Here is a 13,497-nt window from a genome sequence, read left to right on the forward strand (position 1 = left end):
CATAAGAATGAATTTTTGTCTGACTGCCCTTATAGACCAGGAAACGGTATGAACATTTGTATGCAGAGGTTTTTGGGAACGATGAAGATTCTTATGATGGTATTAGAACCCCCCTCTTCTGGAAGGGGGACTCCCAAATTAATCTAAAAAATGGAATCACAATTTGCAAATTTCGAATACTTATCCGTCTTTTAAATAATGTAAAAAATATATAATTAATCAATTTTAGATGAAACGAAGCTCGTCGGTTCTGATAGTATAGTATATTAACAATATATTCCACATCGTGAGTCTTCAGATGTTGAATAATGGACAGCATTGTCCTATCCAGCCGCTGGAACCACCCCATTCTTGCACTACGTTTCACAGTTGAATAATAGATAATACCCTAAAAGTAGGCAATTATTTATGGTTGAAATGCGCTATGTAGGAACGGGAATGGTTATGATTTTTTTAATAAGCTTGGAAAGTATTGAAGTTGCAAAAAGAAAACGGTCCTGTCAGCCACATAAGGGTTAAAATACTACGGTGTTGCTATCACTTTTGATATAATTCATGGTCTGCGTAAAAATATGAATAGAAGCATTTATATTTTAACACTTTTTTTTAAATAAATGCCATCGCCGGATATTTTGTTCGTATTTTTGCTAAAATCATATTTTTTAGCGTGTGTTTGATATGCTCACAAACACATTCTCTCGCTCTATTCCGAAGTGTGCTGCTGTCAAAGAAAACGAACAGTCCAGATTTTATTTAGTGAAACATAGAGCAAATATTGCATAAATTTGCTCTTTGTGGTGATAATCAAGTGGTGATAAAGTGTAAAAAGTAGTTTACGTACTTGATTTGCGTGTCATACGCAATAAAGAGGAAAAACAGGCGATCCAAAAAAGTAAGTAACAGTTTGCTTTTCGAGGGCTGCTTTCTTTGGCAATGTAATATTCGCAAGGATTTCGTAGGTGCAAATTTGTTTTGGTGATTAACACATCAAATCTTGCTACTTTTACACAAACAACTTATTCAAATGAAAGCTTAGACTTGAAATTGTGTGATTGAATCAAAATTATGTTCATAAATAGTTTATGTTTGCTGGAAAACGCAAATATTGTTGAGGGTGCCAACAACTGTCGCACCCTGCCAATGCCGTATTCTACCCTATATGGCAAACGGATTGAAATTTTTGCATTGAAATGTGTTTCTATGTTATTTTTGTTTGTCGCGGTTTTCATTTTGCAGTCGCGGATTTCATTTCGTTAGTTGCGGATTACGCGGATTGGAATTTGATTAGTTTGTAACAGCCCTGCAGTTTCATATACCGAGCTTCAAATCACTATAGTCCCTTTTGTTTGCTGTGGTTTTGCTTACAGTGACTATAATACTTATTATACTTATAGGACTCTAGTTTTGCTTATTAAATAATCCAGTTCACCAACCTCTCAAATGTTTAGAGAGCTTTTCCTTAGAGTCACACGCTAGAATTTGAACTATAATCTACCGCCCCCAACATGGGAAACAGACGCAACTCTATGCTGAACAGATTCTAAATCAGATTCGCACCTCCTGAGAGAGGCAAACTCTCCATCAGAGTGCCCACCAGGGTTGGTTACCCCATCTTCTTCTTATTGGCATTACATCCCCACACTGGGACAGAGCCACCTCGCAGCTTAGTGTTCATTAGGCACTTCCACAGTTATTAACTGCGAGGTTACCATTTTTGCATTCGTATATCATGAGGCTAGCACGATGATACTTTAATGCCCAGGGAAGTCGAGACAATTTCCAATCCGAAAATTGTTTAAACCGGCACCGGGAATCGAACCCAGCGACTCTCAGCATGGTCTTTCTTTGTAGCCGCGCGTCTTACCGCACGGCTAAGGAGGGTGGTCCAGAAAATCGATTTTACTCCACAACGCCCATCTGAATCTGTCTCATGTTCTGAGTGCTTTCCGAAAATTTGAGCCTGCACAAGCCTTTTCTAGTTTGCAAGGAAACCAGTATGAGGAAATTTTGTTTTTTTTTTTCATTATACTGAGTAAATTGTTACCCCCATTAAGCGCTACCTTGCTAGAAGGAATATTCAAGAACTTTCGCTCAACGAAAGCCGCATCCTAATTAGCCGGGGCTCAGCCAAATCTGCCAAATCATACCATAAATCATACCCATTTTTCAACCCAAGATTTCATTTAGCAGATTCAATTGATCACAAATCGTATCGGTGGAGTCATTTCATTTAAAAAGCTCAATTATTTACTAGGTAAAATTATTTTTCCGATTAATGTGCACCAAATTCCCAATGGTGCGGCATCTACGGCAGTCTGTTTTCTCTGCACTATATCCAAACGCACCTCGAGGCAGCCAAAAAGCATTGCGATAAACTGTCGCTCAGCTGTAAACCACAATATGTACCTACTCCGAAATGAAATAATAATGTGTAAATTGTTTTATTATCCTCCAGGTTCCACTTCGTTGGCTGTCCATCGAAGCGATGCGCGACAACTTGTACTCCAGCAAAAGCGACGTGTGGGCGTTTGGAATCGTTCTGTGGGAAATCGGAACGTTGGGTAAGTAAAATGCATTTCATTTTCGGTTCGTATGACGCTTAATTGCCATTGAAAAGCAATTTCAATTTTCTTGTTGAAAATATGTTTTCTGTATAATTTGAAATATTTATGAAGATTAATCATAGCGATCCAAGCTATTACTTACCTGAGCAGGAGAAAGTAACTTAATAATACTTTATTCTGTTTTTGATACCTTACAGGGGGTCCCGTAGCGTAGTTGGCTACACGTTCGCATTATAAGCAAATGGTCTTACGATGAGACCCGAGCAGGAGAAATTACCTCAAAAATACCTCCTTCTGTTATTGATACCATACTCTGTTATGAACTAGCCTTGCATAGGAGGTAAAATACCAAAGACAGGGTGGCCACCGAACCGGGAAAAACGGGAAAAGCGGGACAAAGACGGGAAATTGAAGTCACCGGGAAAAAAGCGGGAAAAACCGGGAATTCAGAACATTAACCGGGAAAAAATTAATTCTTTACACCTTACATTCAAAATTCTCCAAAGTATTTAATGGAGTTGATATAAACGGGAAAGATTTTCACATATTCCTTATTCAATCGCATTCTAACTGAGTTATTTGATTTTAGTACATTTGTGACTTAGAAAAAATAAGTTTTTTTTCTAGATCCAATTGTCTTTTGATTATTTTGATTCCAATTTCGAGTAAGCAGTTTTTTGACTGACGTGTGATATTTTGTACGTAAAAGAAAAACGGAAATTATTTCAAATCAATTCATGCGTACATTTGTTGTAGGATATCCTCAGTTAAGGGGTTGAGGGATATCCTATAGTATAGGACCTATACTATTTGTGATCAATTAAATCTGTTAAACAAAAACTTGGGCAAAAATATGAGTAATTTTTTGGCGCTTGGTGTGATTTGGTAGAACCCCGGCCATATATAATAAATATTATTTTATAAGGAAGGTATAAAAGCATAGAATCGAATATCGAAATATTAATTCTTTCGAATTTAATGTCCAAGTTTGCCTTTGTACTGCTGTTATTTGTATGTAGTTTACAATTGCCCACAATTAAAAAAAAAATGAAGATGGTAAAAATATATATTTTAACACATGTTCAAGAGTTGTTTGGAATTATATTTGAAAATTAACATTAGCATTGAGCAATTCGCACAAATTCGTAGGTGGTACAAGCACTTTCATCCGTTACCACATATATTGATTTGGGAATAATCACTATCTCTTAGATGGAAGCAATGCACTCTCCAATAGTCCAGACCTGTCCTGGCCACGTCCTTGCGAATGCTGGGGAAGGGGAAGGATGGTTAGTCGGACACCTACTTAAGAAATATGCAGAGAACTCTACGACCTTTCATAGGTGCCACGGGAGGTTTTAGAATTGTTAGTGTGGAATGTTAAAACAGTAGGAATCGTGCTGGTATAACGTGAAACAAAGAAAGAACTATGATAGAAATACAAAGTAGGAAAGGGACGAGCCTGGAATTGACCCACGACCTCCTGCTTATAAGGCAGAAGCGGTAGCCACTAGACCACCAAGCTCGTCTTCTGTTCGGAATTATATTTGAAAATTCTACAAATAATTGAAAATGATAATTTTTTAATACTTTGTGAATATATCTATAATATTCTGAAGAGTAAAATATCCTTAGTTCAGTATTTTTCCACAACTAACCTAATATTATAGAAGGTTATGATGGTGAAAAAGATACTTTAAGACAGTTTTCTAATTTGTTACACGGGGAATAATGAATAGGTTCCAAAGCTTAGAACATTTAAATATACTAATATTGAATGGAGACGTTCGAGAGCTGAACATCAAAAAGATGTCGGCTATACTATAACTATAACTTTAATGCTTTCTGTGAACTTTATGCTTTAAGAAGAAAGAACCCTTCTAGACTGGCATGCAATTTCCAGTGCAGTGACTGACAGTGCGTCAGAAACTAACGAAAGTTGTAATGTGCATCCAAGAAAAAAATACGAATGTTTTGCAAAGTTGCAAGTTCTAAGAAAAAAATTAAAACATTGTAATTAGGTGCCAATGTAGAATTACAATTCGATATTGATTAAATGCCGGTTAACACTAACTACAACTAACTACATGGTAACGAAGCACACAATTTCAGTGTGCCTTTTTATAAAAACCATTTTCGCATAACACGTTGCTGGTAATTTCATGTATCTAACTTAAAGGTTTGTTACAAATTATCAGTTGCTTCGATATAAAACTAACCTCCGGTTTGGTCAGAAAATAAAATATCTAGTTAAAGTATAAAAACTCTTAACATGATTTTTTTCAAGTTAAATTAAAACCGGGAAAATTTGACAAAAATTACCGGGAAAAGCGGGAAAAAACCGGGAATTTGAAAATCGAATTTCAGTGGCCACCCTGCAAAGAATAATACCAGAAACTAATATATAAAAAAAACTTTAGGCATAACACGCTTAGGTATTTCAATACCTATGATTGTTAATCGGCCACACCTACACCTGTCTTCAGAATAATAACAGCGGAGGCCGTTTTTAATTTTTCTAATCACTCGTTAAAAACTTACACACTAGCTCAAATTCTTCAAAATAATAGCAGTTTATGTTTTGGATATATTGGGTGTTTCAAATATCATGTTCCACATTTCATATTATGCCGCCAGCGCTAAATTGTATTCCGAATTCCAACGTTTTACTTCCGAACTTACTTCCGACATCATGAACGTCAAAACAAAATTTGAATTGGGTCCTAAAGCCCTACCTCGTTTATGGTTGCAAACGATAGTGCATCGGTCAAGAATACTTGTACCGTTGTTATAAAAATTCTGGTAAAATTCTAAATTAGTAAAAATAATATTTTTGTGTTTAAGACATTTTAAGGCAAATTTTGGGCTGTGCAACATTTCAGAACGAATGAACCATCAGCCCTAGGATAGGATGTGACAAGTAGTCAGTAAAAATCGTACCGATTTGCTGTCACAATCGTACCGGTTGCTGATTGGTTGAAAATGACAATCGATTACTTCGATTGGTGGCGGCGCGTTTTCCGTAGGGCAGCATGTTGTTAGTTTGGCCGTGTTGCAGGTTTTTAAAGTTGATATTAAGCAAAATACATAAATGTTTGAGTTCCAGTTTTTTGGTAAGAAATAAATTTATATTGAACTGCAAACGCCATATAAATTATTCTCAAGGGTTGTACAGGTTCAAAACTGTTGATTTTAAGCATTATCATTCACCTTTCCGTCATTTTCGATGTCAAAGTCATTTTTTCAGTAGCGAAAACTTCTCTCTGTTAGTCTTTTACTTCTCTTACATAAATAGTGGATGGAACGGGAAGAAAAACATTAAATTTTGATACATGATATTTGGAAGATTTTGAACCAAATTACTTTGGCTGCACTGGCGACCACCTCGTCAGAGCAACCGACTAAAAAACAACAAGGCAGTCTCAATTGAGTTGTCACATCCTATCCTAGCATCAGCCCAAAACGTCAGCCCCATATATTAACTGTCAAAGGTTGAGTCAAGTGCCCTGTGGTGTTTTGCTAATGCGTTTGAATCTGTACGTCAAACAAGACCGACAATGTCGAGGAAGCATTTTTCATCTATTTTTCAATTTCAAATTAAACAATGTTCTTTTCAATTTTTGAGTCTAAAGAAAAACTGACACGTTTAGAATGATTACCTTCATCGTTCCCTTAAAGAAAATCTAATATCGATTCTTCATTTTAGGACCCAATTTGACACCAACTCATTGTCGCAAGAGCGTTCGGAAGTGTGGAGATCGACTTTCGAACTTCAATTTGGTGCCAGCGACAAAACAAGCTCGATTTTGTGAAAGATATCACCGTGCAATGCTGCATATTCATTTTACTTTTCCGTGTGAATCTCGTCGGAAGTGGACCTGGCAGCCAGTTCATCAGCGTCATACAAACAGTTTTTGTCTAAATGCACAATATTATTCCTATAATCTGAATACGGAATTCTCACGGAATGATTCTGCTCTGGAATTTTGCGAGAAGTACGGAGCTGACAAGTAGAAAAAAAATTCGTAACGCTAATAACGCCTGCTGGGCAAAGTAAATAAAGGTGTCACTTTTCCTTACGGAAGAATATTCCGTACGTAAAAGCGACATTTCTCCCATACTAAATCATCTGTCAAATTTACTATGGTAATTTGATCAAGCGTACTAGACTTTAAAAAATCGACACTCGAGTAATTTAGTCAACAGTGTTTTCGAGCAAATTAATTTTTAAAAATTGCATCTCAGAAACCGTTTATTGTACGTGTTATGAACCTGGAAACATAAAATGAATTTATACAAATTAAAACAACAATTGAATTAGATTATAAATATTACCTACCTTCTTCTTCTTACTTACCTTGAAACTTGTAATTAAACACACACATACAGACACTAAACTCTACTCGAATAATCCCATAACCCACAAGAAATTGGCAAATAAAGGTTGCACGAAGAAGAAGAAGTCGAAGGATGATATTTGAAAAAAATTGCGCGGGGAAGCATACGGGAAGTTTTTTAAAACTCTTCTAAGAAATTCTAGGAGTAATTTAATTAAAAACGGTTAGCAGTACGTGGTTGGACTTTCCTTCTACTGCATAATAAAGGCAATTTTTCGATTTCAAATTTTATTTCGTGATATCACCCTTGATACACAGTACAAGCAAAGTCCAGCCCCGTACTGCTTTCCGTTTTTAATTAAATTGCTTCTACAATTTTTGAGAAGAGTTTTAATAAATTTTCCATATGCATATCCATTCCGTGCATTTTTTTTCAAATATCATCCTTCGACTTCTTCTTCTTCTTCATGCAACCTTTAGTCGCCAATAGACAACATGAAAACAAACCCAATATCTGTTCAATAGAAGCCATCATCCACTAAAGTGCGCGTTTCTCTAATCGAGTTTTTACCACAATCCGAAAAAACAGATTTTGTGGTAAGAAAATTATTTTGAGCTTATTAGTGGAATGTCTTCACTTGTCATAAGACGAGTTTGTACAATCCCATTGAATTCCACCACTTAAGCCGAGTCAAGTACGAGACACTGAAGACGGCCTTACTGTTGAGGTCGAAATACGCATCTGTCAAGAAACAATTAAGTGGTGAAATTCAATTGGATTGTACGTCTTATGACAAGTGAGATTTTGTAGTCTTCCAGTAAGTCGGTCCGTCGTATTCACTATCGTTTCTCGGTACCGCGACAGTGTCCGTGCGAGTGGATCCAGTGTCCGCAAATTCGTCGTCAAAAATCTCCCGTAATAGTACGCAATAACTGTCTGAAAAAGAACTGTAAGGAACTAATGAAGAAAATATTACACAGGCAAAAAAAATAATATTCAAATAAAAAAAATTAAATGTCTAAAAAACCCATATTTATATTATCACCAAAATTTTACCACAAAAACTTGACTTCAAAATACACATTTTAACGACATCAGGTCAACGGAGTAGTTAAAAATAAAAAAGTTTAAGTGGAAACTGTTTGTGGCTCATTCTTGAAATATTAACTATTTACAAGAAAACACATGTATTTGACGCCGAATGCTATTTTTGAGATATTGCAATTTTAGTTTTCGAAAACTGAGAAAAAAATGTTTTTTGCCCTTTTTAATACTTATTCGCGATTCTCCATCACCAACACTAAGTTTCCCGATTCAAATGTGAAAAAAATTATACATGAACATCAAGACAGTTGTGCACCTCAGATTCAAAATAATGGAATCAGCTGAAAGGAATTTTAGATTACTTTGAGAATTGGTCGTATCCTTTGTTCAGGCTCTTTTTCCTGATTTTTTGCTACATTGTCACTTCAGCACGCTAGTCAAAGCTAATGACTTTGAATATCCACTAAGAAATCCGAAGTGAACTTTAGTATCCAGTTTTCCGCGAGTTGTAATGGCCGCCAGCTTGCCTGCGGGTTAGTCTCTGATTTGATGTTTGTGGTGGTCAACTGCACCCACCGCTTCGAGCATTCTGACCAATGTGGCAAATATGAAGATAGTGATTAAGTGAATTCAAGCCTTTTTCGAATAACTTCGATAATCCTGAGAGAAGGCTGATGGGACGATAACTTTTGGGGGAGGAAGGATCCTCCCCTGGCTTTCAGATGGGGATGACTTTCACTGACTTCCAGGACGATGGGAAATAGCTGAGCCGTAGACACTGATTAAGATCAGCGAGAGGTGCTTAAAAACGGAGCACTCAAGTGTTTGAGCTCGAGATTCAGAATGCTGTCGAAGCCTGGGGCCTTCATGATCTTCGATGATTTGGCGACCTTCTCTGCAGGAGTTATCAAGCGATCATTAGAGCCATTATTGCCTAGTGGGATCTAAGGTAGAATGGGCCGAGGCTTGGATTTTAGCATTTTGGTCATTTTCCAGAACGGCTTAGCATAATCTGGGAGAGTGCGAATCTTATTCGAGAAATCATTATTTTTGGGGTCCACCATTCTGGCCTTGATAATTTTTGTGATTCGAATGCAGCGTGCCTTAAGCTCGCTGAAACCGCCTGCGAGTGACATTCCGCAATCAAATCAAATCTTTGATGATTGTGTCGATGTTTAGGGAGTTGCTTACCTGCCGAGCCGTCGGTACAGGTTGCTCTCGGGCCACCGAGATCGCCTCCTCGATGAAACGCAGCTGCCGATCGATTGCTTCAGGCGTTACTGGCCGCACCTCGTAGTCAACGTTGTTGTCCACGCACCTTTGGAACCAGCCCAGTCGACTCGGTGGTAGTTCCGTCGGAGCTGCTGATGCCGTTTGACCGAGGAGCCCACTTCCGCCACCACCAAATAGTGATCGGAACAGAGCTCCTGGTAGACGACCGGCTGCGAGACGTGGTCGTTCATGTTGATTATGTATAGGTCGAGGGTTGCGTGGACACCGGACCGCTCCGAGCAGGAGCGACGACCTCGATAACAGAAATTGGTATGAGGTAAAATACCAAAAAATAATACTAAAAACTTATATGCAGAATACTTGAGGTATAACATGCTTAGGTATTTCAATACCAAACAAATAATAATTGGTTATGCATTTGGTATTGAAATTCAATTTAATAACTGAGTATGTTATGGCTGAAGTATTGTGCATATTAGTTTTTGGTATTTTTCCTTTGGTATTTTATTTCCTATGCAGGGCTAGTTCATAACAGAATATGTTACCAATAATAGATTTAGGTATTATTGAGCCAATTTCTCTTGCTCGGGATGGTGCCGGCCGTTCCGATTGCCGCGACTGTTGCCCAGGCTTGCTGTTTGGCATTCAAGACGCCGGCAATGATATACTGGCCTTACCTTCGCATAAGCTTGACGTTGTCCCTCTGAAGGGCAGCCGATGATCCATCGCGGGCTTTGGCTAGCGTTGGACAGTACGCCGCGATGAGCGTGATTGTGCCGACGGGAGTGGTCACTTCGACACCGATTGCCTCGATCATACTCAGCTGGAAGCTTGGCATCAGGCGACAGTTGGTGTTATATCAAAGTGCGATGCCCACACCACCTCCCCTGGACGGCCGGTCGAGTCGCACGATGCAGAAGTTCGAGATGTGGACGCTCACCTCCGGTTTAAGGTGCATTTCAGCTATGAACGCCACGTCGATCTCCTTCTCTTCGAAGAAATCAGCCAGTTCGATGCTTTTGCTCTTGAGCGAGCAAGCGTTCCAGTTGACCAGGCCCACCCTAGCAGCCATTTTCAATAATGAACATGCCAAGAGTGAAGAGCTGGTCGAAACGGGTTTTGCAGCCGCGCAGCCGAGTGGCGCGATCGGCATCAGCTGCTCCGGAGTGTAGAGCGGAGCAGATTCTTCCGGCGGGTCAGTTTGATTCTCCGGCTGCCGATGGAATCCAGGAGGAGGAAGCGGGGCCATTCGCTAGAGGATGGAGCTGGTGGTGCAGTACTGGTACCGCTCGTCGGGGAGCCGTGATAGCAGAAAGGTTCACCTCGTCGATCACTAGAACACGGTTCCTCTTCGGATGGGCTTTGGTAGATGCTACTCTTCAGATTTCCAGGAACTCCGCGCGTTTCAGATAGCCTTTCTTAGTGGTCCAATGTTTTTCGCCACAGTTGGCGCCCACTCATCCGTCGGGTGCAGTTCGCCACACTTGTTGCAGCGCACGGCAGTGGCGTAGCCAAAAAATTGGTCGGGGGGGGGGGGGGGGGTTCCGAACAATTTTTTTTGCGAAAAAAAAAATTTCTTCTAAAAATTTGGTCTTTGGGGGGGGGGGTTATGTCCAAAACCACCCCCGTGGCTACGCCACTGGCGCACAGCCATGTGGCAATTCCGGTTGCCATACCCGAAAGTGAAGCATTTGGTGCACTGTGTCACGTCACGGTGCACGGGCCGGTATCGCTCCCAGCCGACGAAGAGTTCAGCTGGTACCTGGTGCTCGGAATTTGGTTTCATCAGTACCCGCTAAGCTGCGGAGGACGACGGAGGTCCTTCGTAGCTTAGTAGGGAAAGCACCTGTCTAGCGTACTGGGGTCGTGGGATCAAAGCCTCCCGAAGGGGCGGTTACCCTCCAATACTTTTTCCGAACTAAATCTATCATGTTGTACATATGCATAATCGAGTACGAGTTTCAGAGAAAACTTTTTAATAAAGCGCGAGCAGAATACACGTCCGGGCGTAATCCTGGTACGGTCTAACGGGCTCTGCTCGAAAAAAACGAACACATTTTGATGATGGTTGGTAGGCTTTGCTTGATCGGTAAATGATTGCGGATTAAGAACGCTTTTGCCAGGCGAATTAATGTTTTTTGTTACTTCTAGTATCATTTTTTTTTTGTAGAACAATTAGGGGTGATCGGGGCAATATGGGCCACCTAAGGAAATCGTGCCGAAAAGCGCTGAAAAGCTCAAAAACATCATTCAAATGTAGTTGACTTATACTAGAGAATGTTACCTTTCATATTACTTCGATGAATGACGAAAAATGCGTTTGGAAATTGTTGGAATGCACTTTTGAAAATGTATTGATTTCAATGTGTGTTCCCGACTATACGGGGCAATATGAGCCACCATTTGGGGCAGTATGGGCCACCCATCCAAAACGTTTATTTAGGCGAAAAAAGTATCGTAATAAGGAAGAATATGATATTCCTACAACTGTTTGGAATATTCCATACCAAATAGAATTAATAAACCACACAACAGCAGACTGAACCGATTTGCCACTCGTCACCGTTGGAACAGCCATATTTCAATTGGTCAATGGTAATTTTTTCTGTTTCGATCGCAGTAATGCGCTGTTGTAATTTTTCCGTAATGAATCTTACATATATGATAATATTCTTGTATTTGACTACTGAAATTTGAACTTTTTCGCATTTTAAGGCCTGATACCTTGCTCTGTGCAGGTATGCCCATATTGCCCCATAGAGACTGGTTTTGGAAAAAAAAAGTTTTCTGATAAATTTCAATTTGTATCAATACAAACTTGTGTGCACAATATTCAATTTTAATATATCTTTTGATTGTGGTGTATTTCTGACCTGTATTTTAATCAGTTTTGTGTCAAAACCTTATTTATAAACTTCAAATCTTATAATAATTTTGCCTATGCAGCGAAAATTTACATTTTCAAGTGTATTTTCATGTTTGAATTAAATTTTAATGCGGTTTTCACGTTGAGGCATATGTGGAGCATCATCTTAAAGATCATATAACTTTTACATTATAAAACTTGTCAATAAGCTCAAAATGAGGGTGGCTCATATTGCCCCGTATGTTCATATTGCCCCTACTGCCCCTATAACGTTTGAATTATTTTTTTAAACCCAAATCAATTTTAACCGAATTTTCCGTTTAACTGATGCGTCACAATCTCTCTGCAGTGCAATATTACGTGATAATACCATGCTTCACTCTTTACCAGGCGGCTACCCATATCCAACAGTCGGCAACCATGAGCTGCTTGCCTACCTGAATGACGGAAATCGACTGGAGCAACCGGAAAACTGTAGCGTCGAGGTGTACGAGTTGATGCTGAACTGCTGGAAGACCGAACCGGACGATCGTCCCTCATTTGCCGACATCTTCAAATCGCTGGAGCCACATCGACGAATTTATATAGACTTCAACGAAATTGAGCCCACCTACGTATTTCCGCCGACATCGGATCAAATCAAGCAAACCGTAACTAACAATAAATGAAAAGCCAAAAAAAAGACTAACGAATAAGATTTGTGATGTTTGCGAGTGATTCGATAATACATTTTAAAATTTTAAAGAGTTGTGCTTCTGATTGTAGCAATAGATGTGAAGTTTTACAATTGTTCATATTTGGAAGTGTTTACACCTACTTAAGCTGGTCGCGAAAATGCAACCGTCAAACCGTACCACTAGTCATTCCACGATGTTTCGTACCGCTTTGTATCCCTTGAACAAATTTTACACTGTAACGGACGATTTTAAGGCCCTGTTTCAAGGGAAAACTGGTGCTAATATAGCTAAATGTTTAGACAGCAACATGTGGCTGAAAATTGTACAATTTTTTTTAACAATCTTATTTTTTTGTTTTCTTTTTCTGTAAAACTATCCGAATTCCCCCTCTAACTTTTTACCGAATATATTACGAAATTGATGAGGTAGGCTAAATAAGCCGAGGTTGAGATGTTCTTACACTTCCGTAAATTGAGTTTTGGTCTCCATGAGCAATAGTGTAGCTCATTGAGCATGCTGGACCGTACACGATTGTTACTCCGTTGTTGCCAGGTCAGATGTAATTACATAGAGATCCTACAGATGATACTTGGGACTAACATAATTTTCAATGTGTAAGTTTGTCATTCAAACAGCATTACGTAGATATCGTAGCTAGAGCCAACAGACAACCTGGTTTATTTTTTAAATTGACTACGAGTTTCGTGATCCTTTTTGCCTCAAGACTTTATTTTGCTCACTTGTTCGGCAAATTTTGAATTCGACTTGGTAATCT

At 39.1% G+C, this 13,497-nt stretch overlaps 1 protein-coding gene across 1 annotated transcript in view; it reads left to right on the forward strand.

The window, feature by feature from the left end:
* Positions 1 to 13,068, forward strand: part of LOC134212419 (platelet-derived growth factor receptor beta) — a 538,624-nt gene extending 525,556 nt beyond the window's left edge. The window contains exons 22-23 of the mRNA XM_062690252.1: positions 2,456 to 2,561; positions 12,436 to 13,068. Coding sequence (XP_062546236.1) covers positions 2,456 to 2,561; positions 12,436 to 12,713 — 384 coding nt within the window. The 3' untranslated portion in view covers positions 12,714 to 13,068. The remainder of the gene's footprint in view (positions 1 to 2,455; positions 2,562 to 12,435) is intronic.
* Positions 13,069 to 13,497: the final 429 nt, after the last annotated feature.

Source organism: Armigeres subalbatus, chromosome 2 (assembly GCF_024139115.2).
Source record: "Armigeres subalbatus isolate Guangzhou_Male chromosome 2, GZ_Asu_2, whole genome shotgun sequence".
Lineage (NCBI taxonomy): Eukaryota > Metazoa > Arthropoda > Insecta > Diptera > Culicidae > Armigeres > Armigeres subalbatus.